General features: G+C 59.1%; 1 protein-coding gene across 3 annotated transcripts in view; it reads left to right on the plus strand.

Annotated features, from left to right (window-relative positions):
- Positions 1-12,242, plus strand: part of GPSM1 (G protein signaling modulator 1) — a 393,869-nt gene extending 381,627 nt beyond the window's left edge. For all 3 annotated transcript variants that reach the window (XM_075324733.1, XM_075324734.1, XM_075324735.1), the window contains 2 exons: positions 5,840-6,048; positions 10,729-12,242. In XM_075324733.1, coding sequence (XP_075180848.1) covers positions 5,840-6,048; positions 10,729-10,923 — 404 coding nt within the window. In that variant the 3' untranslated portion in view covers positions 10,924-12,242. The remainder of the gene's footprint in view (positions 1-5,839; positions 6,049-10,728) is intronic.
- The last annotated feature ends 6,557 nt before the right edge of the window (positions 12,243-18,799 follow it).

Below are 18,799 nucleotides of genomic sequence, written 5' to 3' on the forward strand. Positions count from 1 at the left end.
GTCCAGGGTGAAGGGGGTAAAGCGGCCCGTCCAGGGTCAGGGGGGGTATAGCGGCCCGTCCGGGGTCAGGGGGGGTATAGCGGCCCGTCCAGGGTCGGGGGGAGTATAGCGGCCCGTCCAGGGTCGGGGGGGGGTATAGCGGACCGTCCAGGGTCGGGGGGGGTATAGCAGCCCGTCCAGGGTTGGGGGGGTATAGCGGTCCGTCCAGGGTCGGGCGGGGGGGGGGGGGGGGGTATAGCGGCCCGTCCAGGTTTGGGGGGGGTATAGCGGCCCGTCGGGGGGGGGGGTATAGCGGCCCGTCCAGGGTCGGGGGGGGGGGGGTATAGCGGCCCGTCCAGGGTTGGGGGGTATAGCGGCCTGTCCAGGGTTGGGGGGGGTATAGCGGCCCATCTAGGGTCGGGGGGGGGTATAGCAGCCCGTCCAGGGTTGGGGGTAGCGGCCCATCCAGGGTTTGCGGGGGGGGGGGGGGGGGTAGCGGCCCATCCAGGGTTGGGGGGTATAGCAGCCCGTCCAGGGTTAGGGCGTATAGCGGCCCGTCCAGGGTTAGGGGGTATAGCGGCCCGTCCAGGGTTGGGGGTAGCGGCCCATCCAGGGTTTGCGGGGGGGGTAGCGGTCCATCCAGGGTTTGCGGGGGGGGGGGGGGGGGTAGCGGCCCACCCAGGGTCGGGGGGGTATAGCAGCCCGTCCAGGGTTGGGGGGGGGTATTAGCGGCCCGTCCAGGGTCGGGCGGGGGGGTATAGCGGCCCGTCCAGGGTTGGGGGGAATATAGCGGCCCGTCTAGGGTTGGGGGGGTATAGCGGCCCGTCTAGGGTCGGGGGGGGGTATAGCGGCCCGTCTAGGGTCGGGGGGGGGGGGTATAGCGGGCCGTCTAGGGTCGGGGGGGGGGGGTATAGCGGCCCGTCTAGGGTCGGGGGGGGTATAGCGGCCCGTTCAGGGTCGGGGGGGGTATAGCGGCCCGTCCAGGGTCGGGGGGGGGTATAGCGGCCCTTCCAGGGTTGGGGGGGGAGTATAGCGGCCCTTCCAGAGTTGGGGGGGGGGGGTATAGCAGCCCTTCCAGGGTTGGGGGGAATATAGCGGCCCGTCTAGGGTTGGGGGGGTATAGCGGCCCGTCTAGGGTCGGGGGGGAGGGGTATAGTGGCCCGTCTAGGGTCGGGGGGGGTATAGCGGCCCGTCTAGGGTCGGGGGGGGTATAGCGGCCCGTCTAGGGTCGGGGGGGGTATAGCGGCCCGTCCAGGGTCGGGGGGGTATAGCGGCCCGTCTAGGGTCGGGGGGGGTATAGCGGCCCGTCCAGGGTCGGGGGGGGGGTATAGCGGCCCGTCCAGGGTTGGGGGTATAGCGGCCCGTCTAGGGTCGGGGGGGGTATAGCGGCCCGTCCAGGTGTCCAGGGTCGGGGGGGGGTATAGCGGCCCGTCCAGGGTTGGGGGGGGGGGTATAGCGGCCTTTCCAGGGTTGGGGGGGGGTATAGCGGCCCTTCCAGAGTTGGGGGGGGGGGTATAGCGGCCCGTCTAGTGTTGGGGGGGTATAGCGGCCCGTCTAGTGTTGGGGGGGTATAGCGGCCCGTCTAGTGTTGGGGGGGGTATAGCGGCCCGTCTAGTGTTGGGGGGGGTATAGCGGCCCGTCTAGTGTTGGGGGGGTATAGCGGCCCGTCTAGTGTTGGGGGGGTATAGCGGCCCGTCTAGTGTTGGGGGGGTATAGCGGCCCGTCTAGTGTTGGGGGGGTATAGCGGCCCGTCTAGTGTTGGGGGGGTATAGCGGCCCGTCTAGTGTTGGGGGGGTATAGCGGCCCGTCTAGTGTTGGGGGGGTATAGCGGCCCGTCTAGTGTTGGGGGGGTATAGCGGCCCGTCTAGTGTTGGGGGGGTATAGCGGCCCGTCTAGTGTTGGGGGGGTATAGCGGCCCGTCTAGTGTTGGGGGGGTATAGCGGCCCGTCCAGGGTTGGGTATATATCCCTTTAATCAATGTATAAGGAAAATGAAGAGTGCTGAGCGCCCGTGCCAGGGACTCGCTCTGTGCTCATCATCAGGCTGCTGGATTTCCCGGCCGGCATATTCTCTCTCACATTTTTCTTGAAGCCCCTAGGGGCTGAGGAGGGGGAGAGGGGTCGTCCCCGGCCCTCCTGTTAGGGGCTTCTGGAAAAATGCTAGCCTTCCCCATTGACTTCCATTATTCTCATTACTCGGGTCGCACCTGTCCGAGCGTCCAACTGCTCGACTCCACTACCGTGCACTGTAATGCTCGCTCATCACTAACAGTGAACTGAGCTTTTTAATACACTGTGTTCCAAAATATCTGCTTGTTGTCAGTGAATAGGGGTCTTAGTAAAGTCCAGAGGCTGAATACACCTCCAGTGCACCGCTGCAGACAATCCTCTGCGACCTGTCACGGTCCAGGCTGTTTGGCTTAGAGGGGGTTGTCGCCGGTCTCTCATCATTGGCGTCTGGGCCGGTTTTCAGCTTTTGGATACAGGGAAGAATGTTCCCTTTACTGACTACACACAGCTTCCATTCCAGTAGTGCTCTGTGCCTGCTCGGGGGCGTGTACACTCCGCAGGTAGGAGCTCAGTGCCTGCTCGGGGGCGTGTACACTCCGCAGGTAGGAGCTCGGTGCCTGCTCGGGGGCGTGTACACTCCACAGGTAGGAGCTCGGTGCCTGCTCGGGGGCGTGTACACTCCGCAGGTAGGAGCTCGGTGCCTGCTCGGGGGCGTGTACACTCCGCAGGTAGGAGCTCGGTGCCTGCTCGGGGGCGTGTACACTCCGCAGGTAGGAGCTCGGTGCCTGCTCGGGGGCGTGTACACTCCGCAGGTAGGAGCTCTGTGCCTGCTCGGGGGCGTGTACACTCCGCAGGTAGGAGCTCGGTGCCTGCTCGGGGGCGTGTACACTCCGCAGGTAGGAGCTCGGTGCCTGCTCGGGGGCGTGTACACTCCGCAGGTAGGAGCTCGGTGCCTGCTCGGGGGCGTGTACACTCCGCAGGTAGGACCTCGGTGCCTGCTCGGGGGCGTGTAGACACCGCAGGTAGGAGCTCGGTGGCTGCTCGGGGGCGTGTACACTCCGCAGGTAGGAGCTCGGTGCCTGCTCGGGGGCGTGTACACTCCGCAGGTAGGAGCTCGGCAGCGGGGATGCCCGGGCATCGGTCATCAGAGGACTAATACTACACGGTATACGGGCCGGCTGGCATCTGTATACTGTGTGCCATACATTTACACTGTTACACTCGGTGACGTCCGGACTGGTGCCGGTGACCGGCTCTTCTCGGTGACGTCCGGACTGGTGCCGGTGACCGGCTCTTCTCGGTGACGTCCGGACTGGTGCCGGTGACCGGCTCTTCTCGGTGACGTCCGGACTGGTGCCGGTGACCGGCTCTTCTCGGTGACGTCCACACTGGTGCCGGTGACCGGCTCTTCTCGGTGATGTTCGCCTAGGACGTTCGGGCTGTCCCCCGGCACACACAGGGTTAGTGTGATCAGCTGCCGTCCTGGCCCCGGCGGTGACTGTCACATCGCAGCAGATCAGTAGCTGACCGCAGAGACGTGGCCGGACGTCTCTTCACCACCGGCTCGCTCCTCTGTCGTGTCTGGGGGACAAGGCAATGTAATCACTACAAAACCGGACGCAGCTCGGGCCCGGAGGCGGCAGAGACACGACCAGCTGGGACCGGCCACCGGCTGTCACCGCATCCCTCGGCCCACTCCGGCTATTGTCTCATGTGCCGGCGCCCGTCTGCATTTGCCCCATTCTCCTCGTTATATCATCTTGTTTGCTTAACCCCTTAACAACCAAAACACGGCAGAGAGTACAGCACGGTGCCGGCGCACGCTGCAGAAAGTCAATCCATGTTGCAGATTTTTCCCTTTTCAGTGCAAAAATCTGCGACAAAATCTGTAGCGGAAAATGTGAACGCATGTCCCCATAGTAGAGCGGACGCGGGCGGATGAGTCAGGGAGCGGAGGCCGAGGTACTGCTGTGCGCCAATCATCCACACCATAGTGAGAGCGCCAATCATCCACACCATAGTGAGAGCGCCAATCATCCACACCATAGTGAGAGCGCCAATCATCCACACCATAGTGAGAGCGTCCCCTACAGGACACAATCTCGCCACCGCTATTCCCATCATTACCCGCCGTTTGGCATTATTAGGGCTTGTGTGTGATTACACATCTGAGCGTGTTAGTGGCGGTCACTGCCCGGCGATCCCTACAATAGAGCGCGGCGTAATGAGCGGTAATCACTGGTGTTATGTGTCACACATCGCGGGGAGAAGCCGCTCCAATTATCCCCTTCACACGCGCACTCAGCCGTGGGTCCTCATTACGTGGGACAGGCGAAGCTCACATCACTCCCAAAACTAATGAGAGGATACAGAAGAAGCCGCCGCACCGGGGGAGGGGGAGGGGAGCATTGTATGGCCTGTAATGACACCGGGGAGGGGAGGGGGGGGGGGGGGAGGGCAATGCCGGGCTCATGCCAGGGGAGGGGAGGGCAATGCAGGGCTCATGCCAGGGGAGGGGGGGGCAATGCCGGGCTCATGCCAGGGGAGGGGGGGGGTGAGGGCAATGCCGGGCTCATGCCAAGGGAGGGGAGGGCAATGCTGGGCTCATGCCAGGGGAGGGGAGGGTGAGGGCAATGCCGGGCTCATGCCAAGGGGGGGGGGGGGGGCAATGCTGGGCTCATGCCAGGGGAGGGGAGGGCAATGCCGGGCTCATGCCAGGGGAGGGGGGGCAATGCCAGGCTCATGCCAGGGGAGGGGAGGGCAATGCCGGGCTCATGCCAGGGGAGGGGGGGCAATGCCGGGCTCATGCCAAGGGAGGGGAGGCAAATGCCGGGCTCACACCAGGGGAGGGGGGTGAGCAATGCCGGGCTCACACCAGGGGAGGGGGGGGGAGCAATGCCGGGCTCATACCAGGGGAGGGGGGGGGGAGCAATGCCGGGCTCACACCAGGGGAGGAGGGGGGGGGGTTGGCAATGCTGGGCTCACACCAGGGGAGGGGGGGGAGCAATGCCGGGCTCACACCAGGGGAGGAGGGGGGGGGTTGGCAATGCTGGGCTCACACCAGGGGAGGAGGGGGGAGCAATGCTGGGCTCACACCAGGGGAGGGGGGGGTGAGCAATGCCGGGCTCACACCAGGGGAGGAGGGGGGGGGGTTGGCAATGCTGGGCTCACACCAGGGGAGGGGGGGGGAGCAATGCTGGGCTCACACCAGAGGAGGGGGGGGGAGCAATGCCGGGCTCACACCAGGGGAGGAGGAGGGGGGTTGGCAATGCTGGGCTCACACCAGGGGAGGGGGGGGTGAGCAATGCCGGGCTCACACCAGGGGAGGGGGGGGGAGCAATGCCGGGCTCACACCAGGGGAGGAGGGGGGGTGAGGGCAATGCTGGGCTCACACGAGGGGAGGGGGAGGCCAATGTCAGGCTCACACCAGGGGAGGGGGGGGCACTACCGGCCTCACACCAGGGGAGGAGGGGGGGGGGGGGGGGGCGCGGCAATGTCAGGCTCACACCAGGGGAGGGGGGGGGGCAATGCCAGGCTCACTCCAGGGGAGGGGGGGCAAGCAATGCCGGGCTCACTCCAGCGCCACCATATGACCATCCATCGGCTACAGACTGATATCAGGGTGCATAGACCATAATCGGCAGCACACGTCTGCTTACACAGGTCAATGTGCTGCCGAGAACCAGGTTTTTCAAGCTTGTAAAATGCTGATTGGTCCCACGGTTGCCGGCCGGTGCTCACTGTGGCCTCTTGGTGCCTGCAAACCTGAAGCCAGTGACTGCCCCTGGATCGATATTACCCCCTCCACCGCACAGGAACCCAATTAACCCCTTATTTCTTTACTGTTCCAGCTGCTTCATCGTTAATGGCATCGCCTCAGACGGAAGAGTTTTTTGACCTGATAGCCAGTTCCCAGAGCAGACGCCTGGACGACCAGCGTGCGAGCGTGGGTAACCTGCCCGGCCTGCGACTAACGCACAACAACATGGGCCACCTGCGAGTGGAGGGCGACCAGCACGAGCCCGGGGACGAGTTCTTCAACATGCTGATGAAATGCCAGGTGGGTGTAAGAAAGCGGAAGACCCCAGAGGACCAGAAGCCAGTGATAAGGTGCGGGTCCCATGCTTTACTCCTGCAGTGCATACTCCATAGATTCCAGTGGTGCAGCGCCCCCTAGTGGCATCACCTGGTATAAGGCGTCCTCTCCGCACTGATTCTTCCATTGCTAATGATCGGGTTCCAGCATTGTGAGAGTTGCAGGGAAGTTCTGTGTGAATCCTTCACATTATTGCGCGGGGAGGATCAGTTTCCCGTCAGCGCTGGATCCGGAGCGCGCAGGTTGTCATTATTGCGCTTCACTAGAGGCTCCTGTGCCCCTCAATTCCAGCATCTCCAGCTCCACTGCCCATAGAGGCGGCTGCAGGTCCGGACCGCTGCGACCATCACTGCGCTCATTACTGATCACTATCCACATCAGCAAAGAATGGAGAGAGCGGCCCCCGTCTGCGCTCCATTATTCAGGCCAGAGTGCGCTCGTTACTGATCACTATCCACATCAGCAAAGAATGGAGAGAGCGGCACCCGTCTGCGCTCCATTATTCAGGCCAGAGTGCGCTCGTTTTATTTCTCCCCCAGCATCCATATGACGTGTGTATTACTCTACAGTTACAGCGTCTGACGCTACAGAACGGGGTGCATCTGTAGATAGTGCACGTCGTACGCATGCTCCTGGTGACGGCGGTTATTTTCTCGCACCCATAGACTTGCATTGCTGAGTCTCGCACGTTTTACGCGATTTACGGAGCGCGCTGCAAGGTTATTATTCAGGCCGAGGAATAAACACAGCACAGCACAGCACAGCACAGCACAGCACAGCACAACACAACACAACACAACACAACACAACACAGCCTCATTATATAACATGGGAGGATTACACCTGGCGTGTCTGTATGCAGATGAGAGCCAAGAGTTCCGGGAAATCCGCATTCACTTCCAATGTACTTAGTACACAAGTCAGCCTGAGCATGGTAGTGCCCGCTCATCACTAGTTACCAGTACTGAGCACCTGAGCATGGTAGTGCCCGCTCATCACTAGTTACCAGTACTGAGCACCCGAGCATGGTAGTGCCCGCTCATCACTAGTTACCTGTACTGAGCACCTGAGCATGGTAGTGCCCGCTCATCACTAGTTACCAGTACAGAGCACCCGAGCATGGTAGTGCCCGCTCATCACTAGTTACCAGTACTGAGCACCTGAGCATGGTAGTGCCCGCTAGTCACTAGTTACCAGTACTGAGCACCTGAGCATGGTAGTGCCCGCTCATCACTAGTTACCAGTACAGAGCACCCGAGCATGGTAGTGCCCGCTCATCACTAGTTACCAGTACTGAGCACCTGAGCATGGTAGTGCCTGCTCATCACTAGTTACCAGTACTGAGCACCCGAGCATGGTAGTGTCCGCTCATCACTAGTTACCAGTACTGAGCACCCGAGCATGGTAGTGCCCGCTCATCACTAGTTACCAGTACTGAGCACCTGAGCATGGTAGTGTCCGCTCATCACTAGTTACCAGTACTGAGCACCCGAGCATGGTAGTGCCCGCTCATCACTAGTTACCAGTACTGAGCACCCGAGCATGGTAGTGCCCGCTCATCACTAGTTACCAGTACTGAGCACCCGAGCATGGTAGTGCCCGCTCATCACTAGTTACCAGTACTGAGCACCCGAGCATGGTAGTGCCTGCTCATCACTAGTTACCAGTACTGAGCACCTGAGCATGATAGTGCCCGCTCATCACTAGTTACCAGTACTGAGCACCCGAGCATGGTAGTGCCCGCTCATCACTAGTTACCAGTACTGAGCACCCGAGCATGGTAGTACCCGCTCATCACTAGTTACCAGTACTGAGCACCCGAGCATGGTAGTGCCCGCTCATCACTAGTTACCAGTACTGAGCCCCCGAACATGGTAGTGCCCGCTCATCACTAGTTACCAGTACTGAGCACCTGAGCATGGTAGTGCCCGCTCATCACTAGTTACCAGTACTGAGCACCCGAGCATGGTAGTGCCCGCTCATCACTAGTTACCAGTACTGAGCACCCGAGCATGGTAGTGCCCGCTCATCACTAGTTACCAGTACTGAGCACCCGAGCATGGTAGTGCCCGCTCATCACTAGTTACCAGTACTGAGCACCCGAGCATGGTAGTGCCCGCTCATCACTAGTTACCAGTACTGAGCACCCGAGCATGGTAGTGCCCGCTCATCACTAGTTACCAGTACAGAGCACCCGAGCATGGTAGTGCCCGCTCATCACTAGTTACCAGTACTGAGCACCCGAGCATGGTAGTGCCCGCTCATCACTAGTTACCAGTACAGAGCACCCGAGCATGGTAGTGCCCGCTCATCACTAGTTACCAGTACTGAGCACCCGAGCATGGTAGTGCCCGCTCATCACTAGTTACCAGTACTGAGCACCCGAGCATGGTAGTGCCCGCTCATCACTAGTTACCAGTACTGAGCACCTGAGCATGGTAGTGCCCGCTCATCACTAGTTACCAGTACTGAGCACCCAAGCATGGTAGTGCCCGCTCATCATTAGTTACCAGTACAGAGCACCCGAGCATGGTAGTGCCCTCTCATCACTAGTTACCAGTACTGAACACCCGAGCATGGTAGTGCCCGCTCATCACTAGTTACCAGTACTGAGCACCCGAGCATGGCAGTGTCCGCTCATCACTAGTTACCAGTACTGAGCACCTGAGCATGGTAGTGCCCGCTCATCACTAGTTACCAGTACTGAGCACCCGAGCATGGTAGTGCCCGCTCATCACTAGTTACCAGTACTGAGCACCCGAGCATGGTAGTGCCCGCTCATCACTAGTTACCAGTACTGAGCACCCGAGCATGGTAGTGCCCGCTCATCACTAGTTACCAGTACTGAGCACCTGAGCATGGTAGTGCCCGCTCATCACTAGTTACCAGTACTGAGCACCTGAGCATGGTAGTGCCCGCTCATCACTAGTTACCAGTACTGAGCACCCGAGCATGGTAGTGCCTGCTCATCACTAGTTACCAGTACTGAGCACCTGAGCATGGTAGTGCCCGCTCATCACTAGTTACCAGTACTGAGCACCCGAGCATGGTAGTGCCCGCTCATCACTAGTTACCAGTACTGAGCACCTGAGCATGGTAGTGCCCGCTCATCACTAGTTACCAGTACTGAGCACCTGAGCATGGTAGTGCCCGCTCATCACTAGTTACCAGTACTGAGCACCCGAGCATGGTAGTGCCTGCTCATCACTAGTTACCAGTACTGAGCACCTGAGCATGGTAGTGCCCGCTCATCACTAGTTACCAGTACTGAGCACCCGAGCATGGTAGTGCCCGCTCATCACTAGTTACCAGTACTGAGCACCCGAGCATGGTAGTGCCCGCTCATCACTAGTTACCAGTACTGAGCACCTGAGCATGGTAGTGCCCGCTCATCACTAGTTACCAGTACTGAGCACCCGAGCATGGTAGTGCCTGCTCATCACTAATAGTTAGAATTTCCAGGATTTTCCCCATTTTTTTAAAGTAAAGGGCCCGTTACACGGTACGATATATCTGGCGATATGTCGTCGGGGTCACGTCGTTAGTGACGCACATCCGGCCTCGTGTGACATATCGTAGCGTGTGACAGCTACGAGCGACTGTGAACGAGCAAAAATACTCACCTTATCGTTGCTCGTTGACACGTCACTCATTTTAAAAAAAAAAACGATCGTCCTTCTGCGCGCCGCTTGTTCATTGTTCCCGAGGCAGCGCACATCGCTCCGTGTAACACCCCGGGAACGACGAACACAGCTCACCTGCGTCCCGCCCGCAATGCGGAAGGAGGTGGGCGGGATGTTTACGTCCCGCTCATCTCCGCTTCTATTGGCCGGCCGCTGTGTGACGTCACTGTGACGCTGAACGTCCCTCCCCCTTCAGGAAGTGGATGTTCGCCGCCCACAGCGAGGTCGCCCGGGAGGTAAGTACAAATTGCCCGTAACGCAGAAAGGATGGGGGCGGGTACGATCGCACATGCGAACGCACGATAAATCAACGCGTGTAACGGGCCCTTAATTCCTGGTAAGGGTAGATTTAAAGGAAATCTGTCACTAGATTTTTGCCACCTAATCTGAGAGGAGCCGAGATCCTGATTCCAGTGATGTGTCACTTACTGGGCTGCTTAGTGTAGTTTTGATAAAATCACTGATTAATCAGCAGGAGATTATCATTACAGGACTACTTGGCGTGCTGCAGGTAGTCCAGCATATTCATGAGCTCTGTATAACTGTTACATATGCAGCAGAGAAAATGACAGCAAACAGCTCAGTAAGTGACTCATCGCTGGAATCCGGGGCAATGCTGCTCTCAGATGGTGGAGCAAAAACCTGCTGACAGATTCCCGTTAACGAGGGGGTAGAGGGAGAATAAAGATTTGCAGGACCCAGACCATGACCCTGCAGACTCCTGGAAGACCGACTAATTGGGGCAGATTTCCTAAATTGTGTGAAAAGTGAGTAGAAATGCCGAGTCCTCAAGTGAATTTATTTATAGCACAATATTGTCGCTAAGAGTCTATGATGGCACAAGGAGGAGAATCGGGTCTACACTGGGACGTTCAGTATCGGAAACCTCTGCGCCGTGCACAAGGGCTCTGGTTACTCTCCCGCTTTGTGATTTTGATTTTCTCTCCCCTTTTTCCTGTAGTCTTCACGGATAGACGACCAAAGATGCGCCCCGCCGGACCCCACGCCCCGAGGACCCACCATGCCAGACGAGGACTTCTTCAGCCTCATCCAGAGGGTCCAGGCCAAGAGGATGGACGAACAGCGAGTAGACATCTCATCCGGCCAAGAAGACGGCGACCATCATAGCAATCAGCGGAGGCCAAATAACAGCTAAAGTGTTAGCTCTTCTGCCGAGGGAGGGACCCGCCTCTAGGACGCCAGCCCCGGAGGACTCCACATAGTATCTGACAGCAGAGAACAATTACAGACCCGTGCACTCGTTACCGTATGTGACATGTCCCAGCGTCGCGGCCGATCAGTGAACGACAAGGACCTTCCGTTCTTCTAGGACTTTTTCATTTGTAGCGGGCGACACCGGAAGGAGGAAAAGTAACAGAGGCGCGGATTTACAGCGCACCCCGACTTCTGTGCAGGCGCTACATACGGGGGTGTCACGGAGGAGACCCCCTACAGGAGTCCAATGGGAGAGGATGGTACCTCTGTGGGTCAGAATCATGGCAAGGCTTACTCCGGACCCGGTCACAAGGGCCTTATTCACTCAATGGCAATAATTACATTTTGTAAATTTGCTATTTTTTTTGTAATCTATTCCTTACGGATTGTAAAGAACAAGTGAGGCTGTAATCTAGACCGCGAGTGTCTCACCTGGCAGGGAACAGGTTAACAGGTACTACTATGAGCGTTCTGACCTCCATATACTGCCCTTCAGTGAATGAGGCCTGGAGACCGCAAGCTACAAACTGCCGAGCGTCACTCCCCAGCGCTGGAGCGATCTGTCACAAGCCTCAAACTAAGGACCTCCAGGCAAGCAGCCCCGAGGCAAGCAGGACCGAGGAAAGCAGCACCGAGGCAAGCAGCACCGAGGCAAGCAGGACCGAGGCAAGCAGGACGGAGGCAAGCAGCACCGAGGCAAGCAGGACCGAGGCAAGCAGCACCGAGGCAAGCAGCACCGAGGCAAGCAGCACCGAGGCAAGCAGCACCGAGGCAAGCAGCACCGAGGCAAGCAGCACCGAGGAGTCAGCGCAGCCCTCTAGTGCGAGCGGGAGCCAAGCCCTCTGTGATGCCCCCCGAGCAAAACGTACAACTGGACCTAGAAATAGCGGGTATATGTGTGTGATCTCTTATTAACAGGGTATTTTCAAAACCTCCGCTTCCTCACTGTGAATGGAAACATTCCTGCTTATGTCAAACCTGGGCAGAGCCTATACTTTGCCTAAACCGGTGTTATTTCAAGTGAATTTTTCACTACTAACGTATTGAGAAGGGGTTGGCCGAGTAGTGGACAACCCCTTTAATTTCCATTTTTGGCATGCCAAAACGGATATAACGATTGGACATGTGACCATTTCCTTTAAGAAGTTTTCCTCTACTAACGGGATCTTCTTTCTTTTATCCTAACTCTTCCTATCTAACACTTTCCTAATATACGCCTATCTACTATGCTCCTGTGAGCTGCTTAGGAAGAGTTAGGATAAAAGAAAGGGGATCCCATTAGTAGAGGAAAACGTCTTAAAGGAAATGTTCACACGTTCTATCCTGACAAAAATGGAAATTAAAGGGGTTGTCCAGTACTTGCACAACCCCTTCTCAATTCATGTGATTCCCCCCCAGTAAAATAATAACACTTTTACTCCCTTTTGGTGTCAACACTGTCTCTCCTGGGAATTGTGTGACGTTGTTAGGTCATGTAATCCCCAGGAGAGGCAGTGCTAACACCGGACGTGAGTATAGGTGTCATTATTTTGCTGAGAGGCAAACATATGAATTGAGAAGGGGTTGGCCGAGTAGTGGACAACCCCTTTAAGTATTGCAGTACAGGATGTATTCATGTGAAAGGGGGACAGAAACGTCCTCTGTCCAGCTGCAATCCATTTGGTTGTCTATACAGGGATCCTGCATAAACATGAATGTTCCTATTCACTAAGAAAAAGCAGAACCTGGGAAAAAAAACACTGATTGCCGCGAGTCTGACTTCTGGCACCTCCAACCATCAGATAATGGCAGATGCATGGTGTGCTGGTTGAGAATAAAGCTGCAGCCTCGTCCACCTGCCCTTCATCCCGACGCATAGCAGCAGCCCCCGGGGCCCACCCTTCATCCCGACACATAGCAACAGCCCCCGAGGCCCGCCCTTCATCCCGACACATAGCAACAGCCCCCGGGGCCCGCCCTTCATCCCGACACATAGCAACAGCCCCCGAGGCCCGCCCCTCATCCCGACACATAGCAACAGCCCCCGAGGCCCGCCCCTCATCCCGACACATAGCAACAGCCCCCGGGGGCCACCCTTCAACCCTTCATCCCGACACATAGCAACAGCCCCCGGGGGCCACCCTTCATCCCGACACATAGCAACAACCCCCGGGGGCCACCCTTCATCCCGACACATAGCAACAGCCCCCGAGGCCCGCCCCTCATCTCGACACATAGCAACAGCCCCCGGGGCCCACCCTTCATCCCGACACATAGCAACAGCCCCCGAGGCCCACCCTTCATCCCGACAACCAGAAGCAGCAGCCCCCGGGGCCCACCCTTCATCCCGACACATACAGCAGCAGCCCCCGGGGCCCACCCTTCATCCCGACACCCAGAAGCAGCAGCCCCCGGGGCCAACCCTTCATCCCGACACATACAGCAGCAGCCCCCGGGGCCCGCCCTTCATCCCGACACATAGCAGCAGCCCCTGGGGCCAACCCTTCATCCCGACACATAGCAGCAGCCCCTGGGGCCCACCCTTCATCCCGACACATACAGCAGCAGCCCCCGGGGCCAACCCTTCATCCCGACACATACAGCAGCAGCCCCCGGGGCCCACCCTTCATCCCGACACCCAGAAGCAGCAGCCCCCGGGGCCCACCCTTCATCCCGACACCCAGAAGCAGCAGCCCCCGGGGCCCACCCTTCATCCCGACACATACAGCAGCAGCCCCCGGGGCCAACCCTTCATCCCGACACATACAGCAGCAGCTCCCGGGGCCCACCCTTCATCCCGACACCCAGAAGCAGCAGCCCCCGGGGCCCACCCTTCATCCCGACACATAGCAACAGCCCCCGAGGCCCACCCTTCATCCCGACACATAGCAGCAGCCCCTGGGGCCAACCCTTCATCCCGACACCCAGAAGCAGCAGCCCCCGGGGCCCACCCTTCATCCCGACACATAGCAGCAGCCCCCGGGGCCCACCCTTCATCCCGACACCCAGAAGCATCAGCCCCCGGGGCCCACCCTTCATCCCGACACATAGCAGCAGCCCCCGGGGCCCACCCTTCATCCCGACACATAGCAGCAGCCCCCGGGGCCCACCCTTCATCCCGACACATAGCAACAGCCCCCGGGGCCCACCCTTCATCCCGACACATAGCAGCAGCCCCCGGGGCCCACCCTTCATCCCGACACATAGCAGCAGCCCCTGGGGCCAACCCTTCATCCCGACACCCAGAAGCAGCAGCCCCCGGGGCCCACCCTTCATCCCGACACATAGCAGCAGCCCCCGGGGCCCGCCCTTCATCCCGACACCCAGAAGCAGCAGCCCCCGGGGCCCACCCTTCATCCCGACACATAGCAGCAGCCCCCGGGGCCCACCCTTCATCCCGATACATAGCAGCAGCCCCCGGGGCCCGCCCTTCATCCCGACACATAGCAGCAGCCCCCGGGGCCCGCCCTTCATCCCGACACCCAGAAGCAGCAGCACCCGGGGCCCACCCTTCATCCCGACACATAGCAGCAGCCCCCGGGGCCCACCCTTCATCCCGACACATAGCAGCAGCCCCCGGGGCCCGCCCTTCATCCCGACACATAGCAGCAGCCCCCGGGGCCCGCCCTTCATCCCGACACCCAGAAGCAGCAGCCCCCGGGGCCCGCCCTTCATCCCGACACATAGCAGCAGCCCCCGGGGCCCGCCCTTCATCCCGACATATAGCAGCAGCCCCCGGGGCCCACCCTTCATCCCGACACATAGCAGCAGCCCCCGGGGCCCACCCTTCATCCCGACACATAGCAGCAGCCCCCGGGGCCCGCCCTTCATCCCGACACATAGCAGCAGCCCCCGGGGCCCGCCCTTCATCCCGACACCCAGAAGCAGCAGCCCCCGGGGCCCGCCCTTCATCCCGACACATAGCAGCAGCCCCCGGGGCCCACCCTTCATCCCGACACATAGCAGCAGCCCCCGGGGCCCGCCCTTCACCCCGACACATAGCAACAGCCCCCGGGGCCCGCCCTTCACCCCGACACATAGCAACAGCCCCCGGGGCCCACCCTTCATCCCGACACATAGCAGCAGCCCCCGGGGCCCGCCCTTCATCCCGACACATAGCAGCAGCCCCCGGGGCCCACCCTTCATCCCGACACATAGCAGCAGCCCCCGGGGCCCGCCCTTCATCCCGACACATAGCAGCAGCCCCCGGGGCCCGCCCTTCATCCCGACACATAGCAGCAGCCCCCGGGGCCCGCCCTTCATCCCGACACCCAGAAGCAGCAGCCCCCGGGGCCCGCCCTTCATCCCGACACATAGCAGCAGCCCCCGGGGCCCGCCCTTCACCCCGACACATAGCAACAGCCCCCGGGGCCCGCCCTTCACCCCGACACATAGCAGCAGCCCCCGGGGCCCGCCCTTCATCCCGACACATAGCAGCAGCCCCCGGGGGCCACCCTTCATCCCGACACCCAGAAGCAGCAGCCCCCGGGGCCCACCCTTCACCCCGACACATAGCAACAGCCCCCGGGGCCCGCCCTTCACCCCGACACATAGCAACAGCCCCCGGGGCCCACCCTTCATCCCGACACATAGCAGCAGCCCCCGGGGCCCGCCCTTCATCCCGACACATAGCAGCAGCCCCCGGGGCCCACCCTTCATCCCGACACATAGCAGCAGCCCCCGGGGCCCACCCTTCATCCCGACACATAGCAGCAGCCCCCGGGGCCCGCCCTTCATCCCGACACATAGCAGCAGCCCCCGGGGCCCGCCCTTCATCCCGACACATAGCAGCAGCCCCCGGGGCCCGCCCTTCATCCCGACACCCAGAAGCAGCAGCCCCCGGGGCCCGCCCTTCATCCCGACACATAGCAGCAGCCCCCGGGGCCCACCCTTCATCCCGACACATAGCAGCAGCCCCCGGGGCCCACCCTTCATCCCGACACATAGCAGCAGCCCCCGGGGCCCGCCCTTCATCCCGACACATAGCAGCAGCCCCCGGGGCCCGCCCTTCATCCCGACACCCAGAAGCAGCAGCCCCCGGGGCCCGCCCTTCATCCCGACACATAGCAACAGCCCCCGAGGCCCGCCCTTCATCCCGACACATAGCAACAGCCCCCGGGGCCCACCCTTCATCCCGACACCCAGAAGCAGCCCCCGGGGCCCATCCTTCATCCCGACACATAGCAACAGCCCCCGAGGCCCACCCTTCATCCCGACACATAGCAGCAGCCCCCGGGGCCCACCCTTCATCCCGACACCCAGAAGCAGCAGCTCCCGGGGCCCACCCTTCATCCCGACACATACAGCAGCAGCCCCCGGGGCCCATCCTTCATCCCGACACATAGCAACAGCCCCCGAGGCCCACCCTTCATCCCGACACATAGCAGCAGCTCCCGGGGCCCACCCTTCATCCCGACACCCAGAAGCAGCAGCTCCCGGGGCCCACCCTTCATCCCGACACCCAGAAGCAGCCCCCGGCTTCTCACCTGTCAGACATTATGGCCAATCCATTATGGCTGGTGAGAGGTTAGTGTCTTCCACCAGCCCGGGTATATACATTATACAGCCATTCTATATAATGGGCTCGGCTGCTTCTGTAGGTGTGAGGTCTGTAACGTTCACTGTTAGTATACAGCAGAATATTCCAGGTCACTTAGGCTCGGGCGCAATCAGCTGCACATTTGTGTCTTCGGCGTCTCTACATGTAGCATTAGACGGCGGCCGTCCAATGATTGGCTGTCTGTGTAATGGCTCCGGCTCACAATGGAGAACCGCGATCTATAATGTCCATGTGGTCTAGGACGAGGCGGAGACTAAACATTTTCTACATCTCAATGTGTGCAGAGGTATCGCATCCCATTTCATCTATGGGATATTTGCAGGATACTCCCAGGCATTGTCCTCTGCAGATATGGCAGCCTGCATTCTGCAACTCTCCATCATGGAGCGACCGGCTGCACAATCTCCTAATTTCACAACACAAGCCGAGGAGACAAACACCTCGAAACGTGACCACGTGCCACGCCGGCACCTACAGGGCCAGGGAATCGGTCCACGTGACCACGTGCCACGCCGGCACCTACAGGGCCAGGGAATCGGTCCACGTGACCACGTGCCACGCCGGCACCTACAGGGCCAGGGAATCAGTCCACGTGACCACGTGCCACGCCGGCACCTACAGGGCCAGGGAATCGGTCCACGTGACCACGTGCCACGCCGGCACCTCCGCTCTGTCCACGGTACGAGACCAAACACTGCAGCACAGGAGACAGACTGCAATAAACCAGCGACAAGATCCGGGGAGCAACGCAGCCCGAAACTGGACGCAGCGGAAATGCCACCTACTTGAATGTAATAAAGCTATTTATTTTACAATCTGCATTTGCAGTTGTTTAGTTTTTTTGTTTTCTCAGTTTTGTTTGTAAGAATAATAATAATGTAAGGGTATGTGCGCACTAGGCGTTTTTCACGCTGCGTTTTTATGTGCGTTTTTGTCTAAAAAACGCACCCGCGGCTAAAAAAATGCGGCAAATACGCATGCGTTTTTGCCGCGATTTGGTGCGTTTTTTGCTGCGTTTTTGCTCACTGCGTTTTTAATCAGTGCACAATGCCATTAAAGATTGTTGATGAAAAAGAAAAAAAAAAAAAAAAGGTCTGTCATTTCCTTCTTCAAAATGTTCATTGTATGCAGGAGAGCAGACAGCTGCAGAACTAGTGTATGCAGGAGAGCAGACAGCAGCTGCAGAACTACAAGTCTCAGCATCCTCCATTCACTAGTGTATGGAGGAGAGCAGACAGCAGCTGCAGAACTACAAGTCTCAGCATCCTCCATTCACTAGTGTATGCAGGAGAGCAGACAGCAGCTGCAGAACTACAAGTCTCAGCATCCTCCATTCACTAGTGTATGGAGGAGAGCAGACAGCAGCTGCAGAACTACAAGTCTCAGCATCCTCCATTCACTAGTGTATGCAGGAGAGCAGACAGCAGCTGCAGAACTACAAGTCTCAGCATCCTCCATTCACTAGTGTATGGAGGAGAGCAGACAGCAGCTGCAGAACTACAAGTCTCAGCATCCTCCATTCACTAGTGTATGGAGGAGAGCAGACAGCAGCTGCAGAACTACAAGTCTCAGCATCCTCCATTCACTAGTGTATGCAGGAGAGCAGACAGCAGCTGCAGAACTACAAGTCTCAGCATCCTCCATTCACTAGTGTATGGAGGAGAGCAGACAGCAGCTGCAGAACTACAAGTCTCAGCATCCTCCATTCACTAGTGTATGCAGGAGAGCAGACAGCAGCTGCAGAACTACAAGTCTCAGCATCCTCCATTCACTAGTGTATGCAGGAGAGCAGACAGCAGCTGCAGAACTACAAGGCTCAGCATCTTCCATTCACTAGTGTATGCAGGAGAGCAGACAGCAGCTGCAGAACTACAAGTCTCAGCATCCTCCATTCACTAGTGTATGCAGGAGAGCAGACAGCAGCTGCAGAACTACAAGTCTCAGCATCCTCCATTCACTAGTGTATGCAGGAGAGCAGACAGCAGCTGCAGAACTACAAGTCTCAGCATCCTCCATTCACTAGTGTATGCAGGAGAGCAGACAGCAGCTGCAGAACTACAAGGCTCAGCATCCTCCATCCAGGACTGTATGCAGTTTTTTGCCCAAAAAGAAAAAAAAAATGACGTGGGCTTCGCCATATTTTTGTATGCTAGCCGGGTACAGCAGGCAGGTACGGGCTGCCCCCAACCCCCAGCTGCCTATTTGTACCCGGCTGGGAACCAAAAATATAGAGAAGCCCTTTTTTTTTTAATTATTTCATGAAATAATTAAAAAAAAA

Source organism: Anomaloglossus baeobatrachus, chromosome 9 (assembly GCF_048569485.1).
Source record: "Anomaloglossus baeobatrachus isolate aAnoBae1 chromosome 9, aAnoBae1.hap1, whole genome shotgun sequence".
Classification (NCBI taxonomy): Eukaryota; Metazoa; Chordata; class Amphibia; order Anura; family Aromobatidae; genus Anomaloglossus; species Anomaloglossus baeobatrachus.